The sequence below is a fragment of the Ailuropoda melanoleuca genome, chromosome 10 (assembly GCF_002007445.2).
Source record: "Ailuropoda melanoleuca isolate Jingjing chromosome 10, ASM200744v2, whole genome shotgun sequence".
NCBI classification, from domain to species: domain Eukaryota; kingdom Metazoa; phylum Chordata; class Mammalia; order Carnivora; family Ursidae; genus Ailuropoda; species Ailuropoda melanoleuca.
The window spans coordinates 50,484,322-50,504,756 of record NC_048227.1 but is presented as its reverse complement, the minus strand read 5'-3'; the positions used below and the strand labels follow the sequence as shown (position 1 = coordinate 50,504,756).

At 36.6% G+C, this 20,435-nt stretch overlaps 1 protein-coding gene across 10 annotated transcripts in view; it reads left to right on the top strand.

The window, feature by feature from the left end:
- The window catches only part of USP45 (ubiquitin specific peptidase 45), a 67,986-nt gene that overhangs the window by 10,797 nt on the left and 36,754 nt on the right, over positions 1-20,435 (top strand). For 9 of the 10 annotated variants that reach the window (XR_004628586.1, XR_004628587.1, XR_004628588.1 and 6 more), the window contains 3 exons: positions 3,722-3,822; positions 18,199-18,341; positions 18,950-19,045. Coding sequence is in view for 4 of the 10 variants with exons in the window: in XM_034670887.1 (XP_034526778.1) it covers positions 3,722-3,822; positions 18,199-18,341; positions 18,950-19,045 (340 nt within the window). In the remaining 6 variants the exon portion in view is untranslated. Of the gene's footprint in view, positions 1-3,721; positions 3,823-18,198; positions 18,342-18,949; positions 19,046-20,435 lie in introns of those variants that run through there. The other variant, XM_034670889.1, reaches the window with a different exon arrangement.

Here is a 20,435-nt window from a genome sequence, read left to right as displayed (position 1 = left end):
AGTTTTCCTTGAATGAATTTCCAGAGGTCTTCAAATTTTCTTTAAGACAAAAATATTTTAACTCTGTGTTTTCGCTTCCGGGATCTAAAATTAATATAACAATATTTTGGCTTGTAGAAGAAATCATCTTATGATTTAAATTCATGGCACGGGTCCGGTGCTTGCTGCATTTGTGGTTTTGTTGTTCCAAATAATCATGTTGGGGAGAATGAGGAAAGTACAGAGACAGCTTACTATGTAAATGAGACACTGGAGCTAGGGGAGAGGAGGAGGAAGCCACAGTGTGGCAGCTCAATGCATATTTCTTTATAGCCTGAATAGGGCAGTGGTCTCAAACAATGGGGCCCATCACAGTCACCAGGAAGGCTTGTTAAAATAGATTGCTGGGCCTTGGCCTAGAGATTCTGATTTAGTAGTTCTTTGGTAGAGCCTAAGAATTTGCATTTCTAACAAGTTCCTAGGTATTCCCAGTGCTGCCAGTCTGGGGACCACAGTTTGAGGACCACAGGAATAGAGGAAGGTGGAGGGAGAGTTGAGTGGCAACTGGTAGAATAGGCTCATTTCAAGTGAGTCTGTGTCAGAACTTCTGTTGTAGCTCTTAGGACCATAATTATGGTGTGAATCATGATGTAATTTCAGCAAAAAACAAACAAACCAACCCAAAAAACACATAAAAAACAAGAAATGCTACCTAGCATAATAATGTTGTTAGTTTTAACTATTGATTTTGTAATTTTATTTTTATGCTTAACTGTATAATTTTGCTTTCATAGATATATAGAGCTATAAAGGTGATCAATTTATTGATCATTTTGTGAGTAGAATGTTAGATTTATATTGTAAGGAAAATAATTTAAGTCACATTTGGGGGTCTGTAAAATTTCATTCCTTTCTAAGGAAGAAATTCAAGCTGGTCACATGCATTTACAGAAACTTAAAGGTTGGGACTATTTTCTTTTTCTCATCTAATTCTTAAACCTTAAAAAGTTTAACAATTTCTGGTGCGCCTAGGTGGCTCAGTCACTTAAGCGTCTGCCTTTGGCTCAGGTCATGATCTCAGGGTCCTGAATCTAGGATCCAGGTTTGGGGTACTGAAATCAAGCCCCGCACCGGGCTCCCTGCTCCATCAGCAGTCTGTTTCTCCCTCTCCCTCTGCCCCTCCCTCCACTCCTGTGGGCGCTCATATTCTCTCTCTCTCTCTCTCAAACAAATAAATAAAATCTTAAAAAAAAGTTTAACAATTTCAGTAGAAAATTTTACTAATTTGGATTAAAAAAAAGGGCCAACTTGAACTAGATAAAAAACTTGGAAACCCTAAAAAAGAAAGAAATACGGTAGATTTGATTTAATTATGGCTAACAAAGTGTTGCTCGATAGTGGATTTAATGCTGCTTTAACAGATAATAATTATTAGCACAGTGGTTTCTTACCTCTGACTTTCTTCAGAATTACAGAGGTGGAATTTGAAAAATCCATAGGTACTATTCATTGGCCCTCTGTTAAATCAGGGCTTTTGTGTTGTTAAGTTCCATACCTGATTCTTAATGCCTGACCAGTGTTAAGAGGCACTCACTTAACACTTAAAGTTAACATACAGATGAGTGCTTTTATTTATCTTTTTACTTTTTCAGGTGAGTGTTTTTAAAGTACTCAAAAGTTTGTTGGAAGGTGTAGCATTTTCCCTGTACTTTTATTACCTTACTGATTTGTGAGCCCTCCTATGTCCCAGTTTCTAATCTGTAAAAAAGGAAATATTATACTTCTAGAGAGCTATTTATTTTTAAAATGATAATACCCTTTTGGTTGTTCTGAGGAATTAAACCAGAAAATACATGTAAAGCATTTACAACAGTGCCTGGCACAAGTAGATGCACAATTAATTTTTTTTTTTTTTGGTTATTTCTAATGGAAACAAGTAGAATTAATTTATCTTGAGCTGTCCTCTTTTCTCCAAATTCACTGCCATTGTGTGGTTTTTATTTACATTTTCTTTTTGTACTCTTAAAGTGACAATATATTTTATACCAAGTAAAGATTAAATTGCAGCATCAGTAAAAATTTCTTGACATTTCGATATTTTGCAAATGAGCAATTTTTATTATTTTGGCAGTAGTCACATCAGTACATTTTGAGGGTTTATGATAGTGTAAACCTGGTAATTCTACATTTTTGAATTCTATCATGGTCTATTAGAAAATATGTTTTCGGGGGCGCCTGGGTGGTGCAGTCGTTAGGCGTCTGCCTTTGGCTCAGGCCGTGATCCTGGCATTCTGGGATCGAGTCCCACATCAGGCTTCTCCACTATGAGCCTGCTTCTTCCTCTCCCACTCCCCCTGCCTGTGTTCCCTCTCTCACTGGCTGTCTCTCTCTGTCGAATAAATAAATAAAATCTTAAAAAAAAAAAAAGTATGTATTGGGAATGTTTTCTGTGACTTGTTTCCTTCACAGATTTATCTATGTACCTATGTATTTCTGTGTACAAGAGATAGAGTAATATTTGTATTTTGAGTATGAGTAAATATTTGACTGAATTTTGAGTGCTGTTTAGAAAAGGAACCCAAACCTAGTTTATAGCCATTGATCTCAGGACCGCTAGTAATTATAAGAAGATTGTGAATACGTAAGGTGGTGTTAGTATAACACATTATACTTTCAATATGTTCAAATATATGTTCTTATTTGACCATTGGATCTTATGAAGATAAAGGAAGCAGGCAATGATAATACATAGAAGAAATCTTTATTAATACTATATGCACTAATGAGTAAACTTGGAGGGCAGTTTTCTAAAAAGTAATGTGCTTTTGAAAATCTCTTTGGGAGCCCTTCCTTCTCAACTAAGCCCCAAATAAAACAAAACACCCAGTCCTCCCGTCTCTGTAAGTGGCACGTCCATCATTCAAGTATTCAGGCCAGAAGCCTAGCATTTAGTTTCTTTCCCTTTTTATCTTATTTTTTTAATCCTTTAACAAAAGTAGGCAAAATGGTATAATGAAATCCTCCGCAGCCATCACTCAACTTTAAACATTCCTAACTTGCAGCAAGTCTTTCCTCTAGAGTAGAGTTTCTCAATCGCAGTCCTGCTGTCATTTGAGCTGATAATTCTTTGTTGTGAGAGGATTATCCTGTACATCAAAGGACATTTAGCAGTCTCTACCCAGTGGATTCCGGTAGCAGCTTCCCCACTTGTGACAACCAAAAATGTCTCAAAACATTACCAAATATTTGGCAGGGGGCAAAATTGCTCCTGTTTGAGAATCACTGACTTACCCTCATCCACTTCCCCCTTTCCATGGCAGTTATTTTTGTACAGAGAAGTACTACCTGAAATTTCTGTAAAATAAGTCTTTCTCCAGATCTCTTGCTTCTACCCTGACCTTCTATTCCTGATTCCATCCAGGGGACATTAGTCAGAGTGATGTTTTTAAAATATAAATTGGATCACATCACTCCCCTGCTTAAAAAACTCCTCATGGCTTTCCATTGCGCTTAGGATAAAGTACCAGAACTTTAATTTAAAATCTAAGGCTAAGCCTCTGTGTGAACTATCTCCTGTTTATTTCTCTAGATTTACCTAATGCCTCACTCTATGTATACTTTTTGCCCCCCCCCCTTTAAAGACAAGACCGGATAAATATCAACTTTATTACTTTATTACCTGGTGTACAACATTATTGAAGATGCTTTCATAATATTTACATACATATTTATGTTTTTTCAGGTGTTATGAATGTGATGAAAAATTATCAACACAGTGTAATAAGAAGGTTTTGGCTCAAACAGTTGATTTTCTCCAGAAACATGTTTCTAAAGCACAAACAAGTAAGTTAGCAGTTGCTAAAGAAATTTGTATTAAAGTATGATATTTTATATCTCTTACAGAGAGTTCATAAATTCATAAAGAGTACCTTAGATTTTAGTGACCTCAGCACAAGTGCCATGCGTTCTTAGGTAGTAATCTTGTGATATTCTCTTGTGTTGTATTTATGTAACTAATACGAGAAGCTAGACAGGTAGTGACTAGGTCGTGGGCTTCTGAGTCAAACAGTGCTGAGTTTGAATTCAGGCTCCACTTAAATTACTTACTGTCTGTGTGTCTTTTACTTCTTAGTTTACTTACTTTAAAAATTAGGGTGGTAATTCCAATGTGTGGGTTTATTGTGAGGCTTAGAGATAATGTTTTCTAAAAATTTAGAAATAATTTATGTAAAAATGCTTGCATGGTGCCCAACACATATTTATGAAGTGATATCTGTTATTTGTTACGCAATTGTAGTTCAGTTCTGACACTACCTGGAGTTAGGCTAACCTTACAGATTGAGGGCTTGCTTAGTCCCACACAAGATTGCCCTCACTTCAGACAGCATCCTCAAGCGTGCGGGTTTTCAGTTACCCACACTTCTGAAAAAACTGGCTATAAATTTAGGGGTTCCCACTACCCTTCTTAGGTTCAATAATTTGCTAGAATGACTCTGAGAACTCAGGAGAGTCCTATAGTTAAAATTATAGTTTTATTATAACAGAAAAAATATACAAATCAGGATCAGCCAAAAGAATAGACACATAGAGGAAGGACTAGAAAAGTCCCAAACATGAATCTCCTGTATCTTCTTCCTGTGGAGTCAGGACACATCACCTTCTCGGCACGTTGATGGTTATCAGACACACACAGTATTGTCAGCCAGGAAAGCTACCTAGAGCTGTGGTGTCCGGAGTTTTTAATTGGTATTTCATTGAATAGGCACCACTGATTGAATCATTGGCCACATGATTGAACTCAGTCTCTGGTACATCAACCCTCTAATCACACGTTGGTCTTTCTGGCATGGCTAGCTGCCATCCTGAGTAATCTTATTAGCGTAAACTGTCTAGGGGCCCACCAAGAATAAGAAAGACACTCCTGTCCCTCTGGAAATCCCAGGATTTAGGGGTTACATCTCAGGAACCTGGTACAAAAGGCAGCCAAATCCTTTATTATTCAATAGTAATGTATTATATATTATATACTTTGTTAATTATGCGTGTTGTTATCTAACATATAAACAATATATAATACATGTTAATCTAAATGAAGAGTATATAGGGAAGCAGTTTCTTCATTCAGAAATATTAAGTGCCTACCACATGCTGGGTTTTATACTTTATTCAGTATTAGTGATAAAACAGTTTTATATTGCTCTCTTGAGGTGTACAGTATAGTGGGAAAGACAGACCAAGAAAAAAATATATATATATATTATAAACTTCTGATAAGTGCAAAGGAGAAGAAGAGATTGCAGGGATAGGTAATAATCTAGTGGTCACAGTGACCAAAAAACGCCAGTATAGCTGGAGTGTGTGTGGTTTGCTGGGAGAGAGTAGTGAGTGAGGAAAAAAAAATAAGTGAGTCGGAGTTCATGGAAGATACTGTAAGGAATTCCATGATAAAGAATTTTTATTTTATCGGAAGTGTAAGCTTCCAATAAAGCTATTAAAGTGTTTTAAGCTATTAAAGTGTTTTAAGCAGGGAAGTAATGTCATTTCATCTTTTTAAAATAACATTACTCTGATTGCTGCTTGGACGGTTGGAGTTAAGAGTGGAGGTGAGGTGGGGCACCTGGGTGGCTCAGTCGTTAAGCGTCTGCGTTCTGCTCAGGGTGTGATCCTGGAGTTCTGGGATCGAGCCCCACGTCGGGCTCTTCCACTGGGAGCCTGGTTCTTACTCTCCCACTCCCCCTGCTTGTGTTCCCTCTCTCGCTGGCTGTCTCTCTCTCTGTCAAATGAATAAATAAAATCTTTTAAAAAAAAAAAGAGTGGAGGTGAGGAAATTATTAAGAAGGTCACAGAAGGTTGTTGTGGTAGGGCAAGTGAGAAACTGGTGGAAAGTGGGTGGATTAGATGTAGTGAGTGAGGGAGAGTGGAAAGAATCCAAACTCACTTCAGGGTTTTGGTACTAGGTGAATGGGTGAATGGACATGATAATTTTGGAGCTCGCTTTGGCAGCACATATACTAAAATTGGACATGATAATTTTGAAATGCCTTTGGTGCAGAATTGAACTGCTTAGTAGGTGGCATTCAGAAACCGAAAAATTATATTAAAATACACTAGTCATGTATTTAAAATACACTGTATTTTTTATAGCCCAACAAACAGGTGTTTTTGTTAGCTGTTGCTCGAGACAATAATGACGAACAAATTGGCAAGGGAACTGGAGGAGGTAAACATGGGTTCCAGACAGCAGAAGAAATGATTAACTTTTTTCACTCATTTATTGATTCAACAAACATGTATTGAAACCTTACTCTGTCCTAGGCATACTAGTCATAGCTCCAGTTCTGCTTAAAGAACCAGGAAAATATGGTGATGATAGACATTTAACACTTCAGGAACAGCTGTTGGTCTTAATGCTGCCTCCTGAAAATTGCACATTTAATATGTTTTTTTGGCCACAATAAGATATGTAGGGATATAATGCCAGGTGTGGCAAAAGTACAATTGTAGGAAATATTTTATCTGGATTTTTTTTCCACCTTAGAGGTTCCTTGAGGTTAAGAATAAAGCCATTCAGATTTCATTCCCTTTTTACAATTTCTTGAATATTTATTGTCATAAAGGATATAAGGTAGGGAGCATGGAATGATATGGTAGAAAGAACATGGGCTTTGTCAGGGTTTGGGTTCTGGCATTAAAATTTGACTCTTTCCAAATTTGACCTGGGGCAGGTTGCAGTTCATCTGAGCCTCATTTTCCTCAGCAGTTCCTCCCTCTTTTCCATGGTGTTTCAGGGAGTAGAGATTGATAAGACAGTTCCTATCCTAAAGAGTAATGATGAGCAGAATAGAGTTGTATTTTGAGTGATGTTCAAAGTCCTTCAGATATTCAAAAAGGGTTGTAATGTTCAATTGAAAAGAACTGAGAAAGAATCGTGAATGAATTGGCTTTCAAGCTGACCCTTAAAGGAAGAATTTGCGGTAGGTAACGATGAGAAAAGCAATCCTTTCAGGTAGTGGGAAGCACCGGTGGAACCCTTAATTGTGTTCATGGAACCATGGGTAGCACCTGGAATAATGGGAAACAGGTTCTTGAGGGACTTTGGGAGTGTGTCGAGCCTTCAAAGTTAGGGAGAGAAGTAGTTCTGAATTCAAGGTTTCCAGAAGTTCCAGGTCAAAATGTCATCATCTTTGTGTTCCAAGCTACAATATCTCTCAGGCAAGTTTGATTTAAAGTAAGGTCCATTGGCATTCTAGAAGTAAGTTTTTTGGGAGAGTAATCTGCAGTATTCTTTCTTGCATGCAGCTTGATTTTTATAAAATACATTAAAAATCAGATGTGAAAGTTGCTGTTGAGGTTTGTAGGAACGCTGGATTAATTATGCAGCTATTTTAAATGATAATTGTGAATACTGTAGAAATATAAAAATATCTGAATATGGCAATTCAAAAAGAGTATGAAACTATATTGTGTTTTAGGTGGGAGGATAAGAATGGTTTTAAAGAATTCTTTTTATATCTTGCTCTAAAAAAAATAACTGCTGAGAAAAGCCTATACCTGGACCTTACACATGTTGTTAAGTTATGCAAAGCCTGGACAATTTCATGTCTAATACATCTAATTTAGCTACTCTGCACAGAGAATCTAGGCCAGTGCCCCATCCATTTGTAAATACCACCAGCTCAGTGAATCTCAGCTTTTGGTCTCAGTAGCCCTTTAGATTCTTAAAAAATTAATGAGGGCTTAGAGTTTTGTTTAGGTAGGTTATCTCTATCAATATTTATCATGTTAGAAATTAAAATTAAAAATTACAGTATTTATTAAGTCATTGAAAAATAGCAGTAATTTCCATGACATGTTAAAACAAATAGTGTTTTCAGGAAAGATAACTATTTTGTAAAACAACACAAACTTAGTAAGTGGCATTGTTTTACATTTTTACAAATCTCTTTAGTGTCTAGCTTAATAAAAACAGTTGGATTCTCCTATCTACTTCTGTATTCAGTCTATGATATCATGGTGTATAGTCTCTGGAAAACTGCATTATATAACTGAGAATGAACAAAAGTTGTTTTTTTTTTTTAAAGCCAATAATATTCTAGACTTATTATTAAAATACTTTTGAGCTTAAGGACCTGGGAAAGGAGGAGGGTGTCTTCAGATCCACTTTTAGAACTGCTCAACTAGCACATTTCTGTCTTTATTTTGTCTTCAACCTTATTTGCCCTAAGTTTCAGCTCACATCCTACCTACTTTAAGGACACTTTCCAAGTCTTTTACCTTATCTTTTCTACTTCTGTGCAGCATACTTTAGAATCTAAAAACACATGGTTTTGTGGTGTTTAGTTTTCCTGTATATATGTGTCTTTTTTAAAAAAAAATATCTTTTAAATTCAGTTAACATATAATGTATTGTTGGTTTCAGAGGTAAGGTTCAGTGATTCATCAGTCTTATATAACACCCAATGCTCCTTACATCACGTGCCCTCCTTAATGTTCATCACCCAGTATATGTATCTTTTTATAAAACTGCGCATTCCTTGAGGATTGTACCCTGGCTTACTTATATTCTCTTTGAGTCTTAATGTGGCTAAGCAGTAAATACTTGCTGAATTGAACTGAGTTAGCATGTGAGAGTTCTTATTGAAGAAGTAGGAAAAGCTTTGCATTTTCACCAAAAAAGCCCTAAATGTTAATCTCAAAATTATTTATTTATTCAGCTTTTAATATACTTGAGCTTCTACCTTTTGCCAGATGTTGTGCTGGATATTGGAGACACAATAGTGAATGAAACAGATCTATTTTTGTTTCTGCCATTATCGATCTTCTGGTCAAGTGAGGGATATTGACAAGTCACACTTAATTGCTTAATAATTGCTTAGGTAGTGCCGTGATGGTGCAAGTGCAGGGCACTATGAGGATACTTTGGAGTAGTATTGAATATAGACTGGCTATTTTTATTTAGAGCCAGAGCCTTTTTTTAAAACTTAATTTTATTTATTATTTATTTGAGAAATAGCACTCGGGGGTGTATGAGCAGGGGGAGGGGCAGAGGGAGAGGGATAAGCAGACTCCCCACTGAGTGGGGGCGTAATCCCAGGACCTTGAGATCATGACCTGAGCCGAAGTCAGACGCTTAACACACTGAGCCACCCAGGTGCTCCCAGAGCAAGAGCCTTCTAAGCCAAAAGCTGAAGGATATGTAGAATTAGGTAGTCAAAGAGGAAAGGGATGTGTGTTCAGGTGGAGGAAATAGCTCATTGATGAGGGAGTTTGATCTGTTCAGGGAATTCTATAGAACTGTAGGTTAAGTTTTGATGTTGGGGGGTGGTGAGAGGGTGAGCCTACAGGTAAGTGGGTACAGGTATTGAAGGGCCTTGTAAGTTTAGAGTTTATCCTGTGGGCAGTTAGGAACCACTAATGGATTTTAAGTGGAGAAGTGGATAATCAGTTTCGTATTTTAGAAAAATCACTTAACCGTAACATGGAGATAGATAGAAATGCCTTTGTATATATACCTACTCATTCATGTGGCAGTATCAATTTATTAGATGACTAAAGATTTTTTTAAAGCTAACAGTTAACTAGGAGTTAGTGGAATTTTGGAATAGACCAAATTATCATTTGGTTCCAAGGTACAGGAGTAGTGGGGCAGGCAAGTTTTTTCTTTTAACTCTTTAAATATTAAACTTTTCAGCTGTAGAAATGGGCAAATTACATTAATGCTACATGACTGGCTTAGGTAATTGCATTAGGCAGTTGATGAAACCCCAGTGCAGGTTCCCAGAAGAATGCTTACAGCTGTGTAGATTTCACATCTGATGCTAGGATTTGCTTGGGGAAAAAAAAAAAATCTGTCCACACCTCCCCCTCAAATACATACCAGAAAACTAAAAACACGTAAATTCCGCATATAATAAGAAGGTCACCTATAACACAAGATTTAAAAAAGCAAGAAAACTTTATGGTGAAAACCGAAAAATATGTATTATTAAAAATTGGGCCGTTGTTCTCTAAAGGCTCATGAGATATATCACTTTGATAGTCTTGTAAATGTCATGTAAATATTCTACAAATACTTAATATAGGTATTCCTGATGAAATAGTATCATTGAATATTGGTTTTCTTTTTGTGAACTAGATGGATGATTGACAATCCCACATTGTTTTCAGAATAATTTTGGCCAATAATTTTTAATACTGGTGGGATGCCACTTTCAAAGAGCTTAAAGAGGGCATTAAATATATTCTGTTAAATTCATTAAGCTTATGCTTTTGGTATAAAAAGACACAAGTTACGTTGGTTCTTTTGGTTTTATTAGGAATAAATTTGCTGTATCTTTTTTTGAAATAAGAAAGTAAAGGGCATGTTTGGGATCTGAAATAATGTATCTGAGGATAAATAATATTGTGCCCCTTTATAGTAACAATTTGAATATAAGGTAGTATTTTATAATTATTTTTTTAAAAAGGAATGCATTTTGTTTTGCTATAAGGTGAGTGTCACACACCTAATTATTTGCATTTTCAAAAATAAGTACTAAAAAATAGTTATTTCCATGTGTAAAAGGGGTTAGGGACAAAAAGATATTGGGCATTTAAAAAGCAACTTATTGTTACCCATAGGGATATAAATCCACAGTTCTCCATCCAAACTGCAGAACACAGGAAATTATCTGAGTGACTATTTTCTCAGTTCTCGTGAAGATGGCACTAACTAGTACCTTTGAAAATACATAGGGAGAAGTTAATTGCATATGGTGAATGCCTAGGGCATTAAGGCTTAATTCTTTTCAGGAACCCTTTGAGAAGGGCTGCTATAAACTTTAATAAAGGTATAAATTCACACCAAAGACATCCAGCAATTGATTATATCCAGCTTTTGCTAAAGAGTAGTGGCCTCTTCTTTCATATCACCACTAGCATTTCATTAATGTCTTAAATTATCATACTTATTAACCTTATAATCCATTGTTATCCAGACAGATAGTAGATCATAATGGTTAAGTTTGTGGATTCTGAAGCCAGACTGCCTGGGTTTGGATCTCCTATTACTGAAAGCTGTGTGCCTTAATTTCATCATCATTTTTATAGTGGGGACAATTATCAGAGAAAATAATGCTCTCAAACTCTTCTTTAAATAAGCAAACTGCAAAATAAGTTTACTTTCCCTGTGCCCATGGGAAACTCGAGAATCACCAGTATTCCTCTTTTGGTTTGACCAAGGTAATTTACAAATATTTATAACTTTAAGAAAAGGTAGACATTTAATATTGCTTGGCAACAAATTTACTAGTCACTGTTTTCAGTTTTCTCCCATGAAAGTTGAATCTCTTTGTACTTGCTCTTTATTTCGGTAGGTTATTTATTTATATTTTTTTAAATTTTTGGACAGTTTAGAAGCACACTTTATTTTTTTTTAAAGATTTTATTTATTTATTTGGCAGAGAGAGAGACAGCCAGTGAGAGAGGGAACACAAGCAGGGGGAGTGGGAGAGGAAGAAGCAGGCTCCCAGTGGAGGAGCCTGATGCAGGACTCGATCCCAGAACGCCGGGATCACGCCCTGAGCTGAAGGCAGAGACTTAGCGACTGAGCCACCCAGGCGCCCCTAGAAACACACTTTAAATTTTGATTACACTTGCTAAACTGCCTTCCAGAAAGATTATACGGAGGGTATAGTTGACAAGAATACCTATTTTTCCATATTTAGCTTTGTTTATAGTTTTTAGGGGTTTTGTTTTTTGGCAGTAATGAAGTTTTTAATGACATCATTACCAGATCCATCAGTCTTTTTTGTAAAGATGTTTTAGTCTTTTGGGCCATGCTTTGAAAGACTTTTGTACTCTGTGATTATAAAGATATTCACCTATGATTTCTTGTACATTACTTTTTAATATGTCTGATTTGATATTTTAAAATTTGGTTTTATAGATTTTATTTTTTTTTATTTATTTGACAGAGATAGAGACAGCCAGCGAGAGAGGGAACACAAGCAGGGGGAGTGGGAGAGGAAGACACAAGCAGGGGGAGTGGGAGAGGAAGAAGGGGCTCGATCCCATAACGCTGGGATCACGCCCTGAGCCGAAGGCAGACGCTTAACCGCTGTGCCACCCAGGCGCCCCATATTTTAAAATCTGGTTTTAAAAAAAGATAAAAGATTTTTGTATTGGAGTCATTTTTATGGTTGGAAAATTAGAGCTACTTAAGATTACTTTTTAGATAGTCTTAGCCAAGTTGCTGAAAAAAAATTTTTTTTTCTGGTGCTTTATCCAGTTTTGTGTCTTGCAAGACCTGAGGTATGGATAGAACCTATCAGGTTTATTCGGTTAACCAGCATCTCTTTGAGTACTTAGATTCTAGGCTTAAAGGGAAGCGACAGAAATCTAAAAGAGCTTTAAAAATTTTATCTGGAATGCCTGAAGCTTTCTCTCAATGTTCTTTGCATTCTTCGTCTATGTTTATTTTATTAGGAAAGTACAATAGCTGATGACAGTGTTGGTAACAGAAAGAGATAAGGAAGGGGGCGCCCGGGGGGCGCAGTCGTTAAGCGTCTGCCTTTGGCTCAGGGCGTGATCCCAGCGTTATGGGATCGAGCCCCACATCAGGCTCCTCTGCTGGGAGCCTGCTTCCTTCCTCTCCTGCTCCCCCTGCTTGTGTTCCCTCTCTCGCTGGCTATCTCTCTGTCAAATAAATAAATAAATAAATAAAATCTTAAAAAAAAAAAAGGAAGGTGAGATAGAGTAAATCCCTTTTGATATACTAACCTTGTAACCCTGAAAATCTTTGATTAATCTTTCTAATTATGGGCATTTCATGGGTTCAGGTAAAAGTTGAGAACAAAATAAATAATCAGTAATCAAATTTTGAATAGTTTGTCTTTTTTGTTATTGCTGTAGCAGCCTTATCCTTTTAATTATACTGTATTTCAAAACATCTTGAAATTCAGTCCTCAGTGCATTTGGTTCTGTGTTTATAAAGGAAGAGTTCATAAGGGGAATATTATCCAAAACCATTGCCAGATTGAGAAAGCGTTGTTGTCTCTATTAACAAAATGATCAATAATAATTCTTCATTAATAATACATTACTTTTAATTAAAACACACACACCTCTTAGTATGTCAAATTATTGAGAGACTGATTCAGACACACTTGTTTATTTATTTTTTTAAGATTTATTTATTTGAGGGGGGAGAGGCAGAGTCAGATGCTTAACAACTGAGCCAGCCAGGCACCCCAGATATCTCTTGTTTTAAACTAGAATCTTAAATTCTCAGTTGATAGTTTCTTAGTAAGCAAATGTACATGTATACTTAGTTTCTAAAAGTTTTGCTAAGATGTTATGAATGTGAGGTTTAATATCTCTGTGCTATTTGCTGTATATATATCAGTCTTTATACTCATAAATCACAAGCAATTAAATACAAACATTTACAGATAGTGGTTCATATAGTACCTGACAAAACGGAATTTTAATAAATCAATTGAACTTGAATTGTTACATTTTATAAATGTGCTACACAGTAAAAATAAAAAACTTGCACTTTAAAACACATTTAGGGGTGCCTGGGTGGCTCAGTCATTTAAATGTCTGACTCTTGATTTCAGCTCAGGTCATGATCTCAGGGTTGAGGGATCGAGCCCAGTGTCCCGCTCTGCGCTCAGCCCGGAGTCTGATTGAGATTCTCTCCCTCTACCTCTGCCCCACCCCGCCCCGCCCCAGCACTCGCCCTCTCTCTCTTTCTCTCAAATAAATAAATCAATCTTTAAAAAAAATTAAACACATTTAAGTAGTTCTTAGAAAACATAATTTTATTTTCTAGTTAAATTATCTGATCTATTTAATATCTAAGTCTAATAGCATAATTAATTGTGAATATGTTCTCACAGACTTACTTGTAAAAGTCCGTAAACAGACCCTTGCCACTTGTGTGAAGTGGCTATTTAACCATGAAATAAACTATTTTTATTGCCATTGCCCTGTGGATATGTTCTTCCTGGCTGTGCTGTCCATATTTGGTGGTTCTGCATGGAGAGCCAGGTGGTGCTGAAAAGCATCGCACAGTGAAGCGTGGATATATCTAGGTTCGACATTTGTCATCCCTTACTGCTAAAGGGAAGGGTAAAATCTGTTTTTCCATATGTTTATCCTTTTTTTTTTTTTTTTTTGCCTGCAGTTTTGTCCAGATGGTCTTATGAACATTGTTTACTTTAGGGTGCTATCCCAGATGTTTTGAAAACTGATGGGTAAATGTGGTACACAGATACATAATCATTTGCATGTTACAGTTTTAAAAATGCTATTTGTTCGTATAAGAATAAAATATAATTTATTTCTGGAAGTATTTTTCAACTGAATGATAAATGTATTAAAATACAAAAATATGAAAAATGTTTTATAATATACATATGGTCAGTATAATCTTCATAGTTTATTTTCCCCAACATTCTTTCATGTTAATAAAGCAAAAAAATGTTATGGCAATGTTAACTAAAGGGAATACTTTTGAGGAGTCATTTGTTCAGGGTTGCATATACCTTAATATGTAAGACTCTTGCCTTCCTATCTTTTATAATTCTTCTCATTGTACATAAATCACTGAAGAGAAATTGGTGGTAAAATGGCAATAGATTTATAATCAAAAGATTGTCATTATGACTTTGGGCAAATCACTTAACCTGTTGGAGACTGAGTTTTGCAAATGTAAAATCAGAGTAACAACCTTGCCCCAAAAGATAGAGTAGTTAAATCCAAGCATTAGTCTATCTTCTGAAATCTCTTAAAAGTCACTTTGAAGCCATCTAGTGGCAACAGCAATAATGAGAGCTGAAACTGCCAATTCTAGGCTCTACTTTGCATCTCAGATATAATGAAGAGGTGGACAGCTCTCACTTGCACACCTAGCCAGGATCCAAATGGGGCCTTCTCTTGTTTGTGTAGTGCTTCTTAACCACTGGCCTTTTAAATTTGCTTTTACATCCACTTGCAGGTTTGAATACTGTCCTGCTTTTTCCTGCTTTTCCTTTTCCTCCATGCCTGGTCTCTGCCCTTGAGTGACCTTTCCATTGATTGTACCAGTCTTTGCCCCCAAGCTCTAGTATGGGGTTTAATTTTTATTAATTGTTTCAATATCTGGAAGATAGGAGAAGAGCTCCACCTTGCTAATTCTTTTCTGTGTTAATTCAGAACTTTAGGATTGGAGTCAAAAAGAACTCTTCAGTATCTGGACAACACACATCTAGTAACAACTTATAATGTTTAATGAATAAGCCAACAGGGGCACATGGGTGTTCAGTCAGTTAAGCAATTTGATTCTTGATTTCAGCTCAGGTCATGATCTCAGGGCCCTGGGATCAAGCCCCATGTTGGGCTCCATGCTCAGCAGGGAGTCTGCTTGAGGATTCTCTCTTCATCTGCCCCTACCCCTGCTTGAGTGTGCGTGGTCCCTCTCTTTGTCTCTCTGTCTATAATAAATCTTAAAAAAAGAAAAAAAAAACAATAAGCCAACAGGAATAAAGAGGAAAAAATGGGCAATAGAGTTTATGGGAAAATATTACATCATGGATAAAAGTTAAGATTTGAAAGAAAAATATTTTCCATGCAATAGATTTACTTAATGAAAAAAGCCTTAGAAACCACCAGTTCATTTTTCTCAATGAGGTAAGGTGTTTCCACATGTTAAAAAGAAAAGCCAAGAAAATATGAAAACCACACAGTCAATATAAAAGGCAAAATTCATATTAGCAATTCTGAAAATCAATTAGAAATAAGAGCCAAACTTGAGGGCAAAAACCCAGGAAGTTACAGGAAATGATTGAAGAGAAGAAAAATGTAAGGGCAGATAAACGATGGGCATGAAGGATCACTTATGAAGGTATGGATTTTGGCACAGATAACAATTTTGGGGAGGCTGCCTGGGCTGTTTTCACCCACTTACATAGTGCTTACCTTGCCAGGTGCTTTGCAGATAGTCGCTCTACATTTAATTCTTATGAGAAGCATGTAAGAAAATGTGTTAGCCCCCCTTGATTGATGCCTTTTCTTTGGCAAAAGTCACAGGTGCCACCTCAAGCCTTATTTGAACCAACAGGATGCATATGACATCAGTCTGCCCATACCTGAGATTGTAGTTTCTTTTTATGGTCTTTTCTCTCTGCTTCTGTCCCTGAAAACAGGGCTACCTCCAGCCCTGTTCATCTCCCTCAATGCTGTTGCATAGGAGGGCAGGATGGGGGGGATGTCTTAACTTATTTACTTTTAAGAACACATCAGAAGCATGGAGGGCTAAGGTGCTACTGAATCTGCTGTTTAATCTGGTATGTTTTCATTTATATTGAATTTTTATTATGTATGTTCTCCCCAACATTATACCCCTGTGGAAGAAAGAGCAGTAGTAAGACATTTTCTGATCTCCATCAGTCTGATTGGGGGACAGCCAAATATTTAAAAATTAATTAGCAATGCAAAGCAGTATGTCAGTATGAGATGAATAAAACATATAATTGCAAAGAACTACAAAATCTGAGGGTTGAAAGGAATTTAAAAGAATATTTTGGTTAGAACCAAAAGATTTGAGAACTTGGGAATTTCCTGTCAAACTTCAAATTATATATATATAGTGTGTGTGTGTGTGTGTGTGTATATATATATATATATATATATATATATAAAATATATAAATAGATTTCATTTATTTGAGAGAGTAAGAAAACATGCATGGGGGGTGGGTAAAGGGTGAGGCAGAGAATCTCAAGCAGTCTCGCGCTGAGCACAGAGCCCATCGTGGGGCTTGAGCTCATGATCCTGAGATCATGACCCGAGCCAAAATCAGGAGTTGGCTGCTTAACTGACTGAGCCACCCAGGCTCCCCTCAAATTATACTTTGATTCAGAAAGTAATGTGGTGTTGAATAGATACGATCGTGTCAGTTTGTCAATATTAGAAATTGTTCTTCATTTTCAAATTGTTTTGAAACATGATGAATTGATTTTCAGATCTTCATTAGTTGTATAAATCAGTGAGCCCAAAACATGTACTTATGTACCATACATATAGACATTTTGCTTTTTATATTATAATGTAGTTCTAATTTTTGAACTTTTTTTTTTTTTTTTTAAGATTTTATTTAGTTATTCGACAGAGATAGAGACAGCCAGCGAGAGAGGGAACACAAGCAGGGGGAGTGGGAGAGGAAGAAGCAGGCTCATAGCAGAAGAGCCTGATGTGGGGCTCGATCCCATAACTCCAGGATCACGCCCTGAGCCGAAGGCAGACGCTTAACCGCTGTGCCACCCAGGCGCCCCTGAACTTTTTATTTTGAAGTTTTGAACTTACAGAGAAGTTGCAAGAACAATACAAAAAATTGCCATTATATGGTGATTTTACAATTCCATTATTTCTTCTGTGTATTAGTTGGCATTTTCTTGTAAGGAAGAGTTTTTCCCTTTTCCTCCAATTTAAAAAGCCTATTATTGATTCTGAGCCATTCTCATTTTGTTTAGTGAATAGTTAACTATTCTTTATTTTGATATTCAGAATGTCCCAGAGTGGACTGGTGGGAACTATTCAGAATGGTGCATGTGTATTTTGACCTACTCATCACTTTTTTCAGGCACTTTCTTATTTTCTGGCACAATAAAAATGTTATAGGCTTACTTTGTTTCTTTGCTGTCCTAGGTTTAGAATCAGCCTTTTCTTCAAGGAGTCTTCATTTCTTTTGGTGGGGAATGGTATTTAGGAACCGAGATCTGGATGTTTTCTTCTTGTTTTTTTACTTTATTCTTTTTTTTTTTTTAATTAATTTATTTATTTGACAGAGATAGAGACAGCCAGCGAGAGAGGGAACACAAGCAGGGGGAGTGGGAGAGGAAGAAGCAGGCTCATATAGAGGAGCCTGATGTGGGGCTCGATCCCACAACGCCGGGACCACGCCCTGAGCCGAAGGCAGACGCTTAACCGCTGTGCCACCCAGGCGCCCCTACTTTATTCTTTTATACTGAACTGTGTAATTCATCTGGAATTTATCCTTCAATGTCATATGTGGTATAAATACGTAAGAGTAAGATACAAACTGGAGACATTTATTTGTGTTTGTATTCTTGCCCTTCAGGGACACCGTTCAGGGGAAAATCTTATTTAATTAAAATTAATGTATTTAAATTATTTCAAATTATATATATGTATTTGATTTTACATCTTATGTCAGTTATGTTTTCTCTAACTTAGGTACATTTTCTAGAATCCTAAAACTTTGTGAGGAAAAATGTGAAACAGGTGAAAAAAGGAAGGGAAGAAAAGGCAGCAGTGTACCGTCTGTGAAAGGAATTTCAAATTTAGGAAATACTTGCTTTTTTAATGCAGTCATGCAGGTAAGAGCCATCAGGAATCTTTGTAAAGTGTAAAAGATAGCTTTATTATTTATTTTTTAAATTTTTTAAAAAGATTTTATTTATTTATTTGAGAGAGAGAGAGAGTGCACAAGTGGGGGAGAAGGAAAAGCAGGCCCCCTGTCCCTGGTCTCGGTCCCAGGACCCTGGGGTCATGACCTGAGCTGAAGGCAGCCGTTTAACCAACTGAGCCACCCAGGCGCCCTAACTTTAATTAATTTATATTTTTTGACACACTAACAATTATTGTAAACTAGCAATTGACTGCCAGACGTTCCCCTAGAAATTTCTCTGTTTTCTTTTGTTTTAGGCTATCTGTAGCTGTTGCTGTGTGCGTGCATACATACATACATAAATACGCCTCCTTTTCACACAGTGCTCTTCGCAAGGCCTTCTCTGTGTTTTACCGTGGTTCTGTCCGTAATCTGATATTTATTGAGTGTGAAATGTGCTTAGTCAACTTTTTTAAAACTTAAAGCATTTTTTTTGCTCTGCTTGATGACCTTTGAGAGTTAAAGAGAACATTTATTCCCTAGAATCAGAGGCATATTCCAGCCCAATCAGAAGACTTTACATTTGCTTTCTTTTAGAACTTGGCACAATCTTACGTTCTTATGGAACTGATGAATGAGAACAAAGAAAACGGGACAAAGCTCAAGATTTTTCCTTCCCCAGACTCTCAGCTGGTAAGAAGTATGACTACCTGGGTAATAGCTCTTTTTAGATGCCACAAGTAATAAATCCCTCTTGTTCAACTACCAGTGTGTTCCTGGTAGCCGTTTGCTAGAGGGCCCTGACACTAGTAATAATGTTTTCAGTTAGAAATTGGTGTGTGTGTGTGTGTGTGTGTGTGTGTGTGTGTGTGTGTGTGTGTGTGTTTTGGGGAAAGAGAATGCATATATAGCTCATAGCTTTTGAAAATGCTTAAGAAAGGGGAGTTCTAAAAATTCTTAGCCCAATGAGTAATCTTAGATTTTTCTTCCAAGGAGGTAGTGTTGAACGACAGTATTGTTGTATTTCTTTGTTGAAAAGGCAGCCTGTGCACTTATTGCCTGTTCAGCCCCTTAAAATTTTTATGGCAGATCCCAGTGCCCTCTTCTAAAATGCAGTGAGGTAGTGAAAACTACTTAATGGGAGTTAATGCTTAGTCATCTGAAAAGATTTCCTATTAAATGTGATTGAATGTTAAGTACTTCACATGTGGAACTCTGTCTTGAGATGACTATATAGCAATTAGATAGTATAGCTGATCACTTTAGATTTGTGTTCTTCTAAGAGGAGAATTTCAATCTTAGATCTGCAGTCTTTGGGACATAGAGTTGACCTGAGCTGAAGGACTATCCGTGTAGATCACTGCTCTTTCAATCACCAGTTTTACTTTGTCCTTTGTAATCTATACGCCTTTTGTTTCTTTTCCTTACTTTATTCTACTGGCTTGAGCCTCTAGTAACATATTGAATAGAAATGATGAAAGCAGATGTCCTTGCCTAAAATCCCCAGAGTAGGGGAAAAATATTCAATCTTTCATTAACATCAAGAATGAAGTTAACTGTAGGTTTTTCATAGGTGTTTTTTTTTTTTCTTTTAATATCTGGAACTTTGTACCTTTTGACCTCATTTACCCATTTACCCATCCCCTCACCCCCCTGTTCTCTATGTCTATGAGCTGGTTTGGGGGTTTTTTGTTTTTGTTTTGAATTCCACATGTGAAATCATACCATATTTGTCTTTCTCTGTCTGACTTACTTCACTTAGCAAAATGCCCACAAGGTCCATCCATGTTGTTGCAAATGGTAAGATTGATTCTTTTTTATGGCCAAATAATATTCCATTGTGTGTGTATACCACATCTTCTTTATCATTCATCGACTGATGGACACTTGGGCTGTTGTAGATAATGCTGCTATAAACATAGGGGTGCATATATCCCTTTGAATTAGTGTTTTTGTATTGTTTAGGTAAATACCCAGTAGAGTGATTACTGGATCATATTGTAGTTTTAGTTTTAATTTTTCGAACCTCCATACTGTCTTCCACAGTGGCTGCACCTGTTTGCATTTCCACTAACAGTGCACG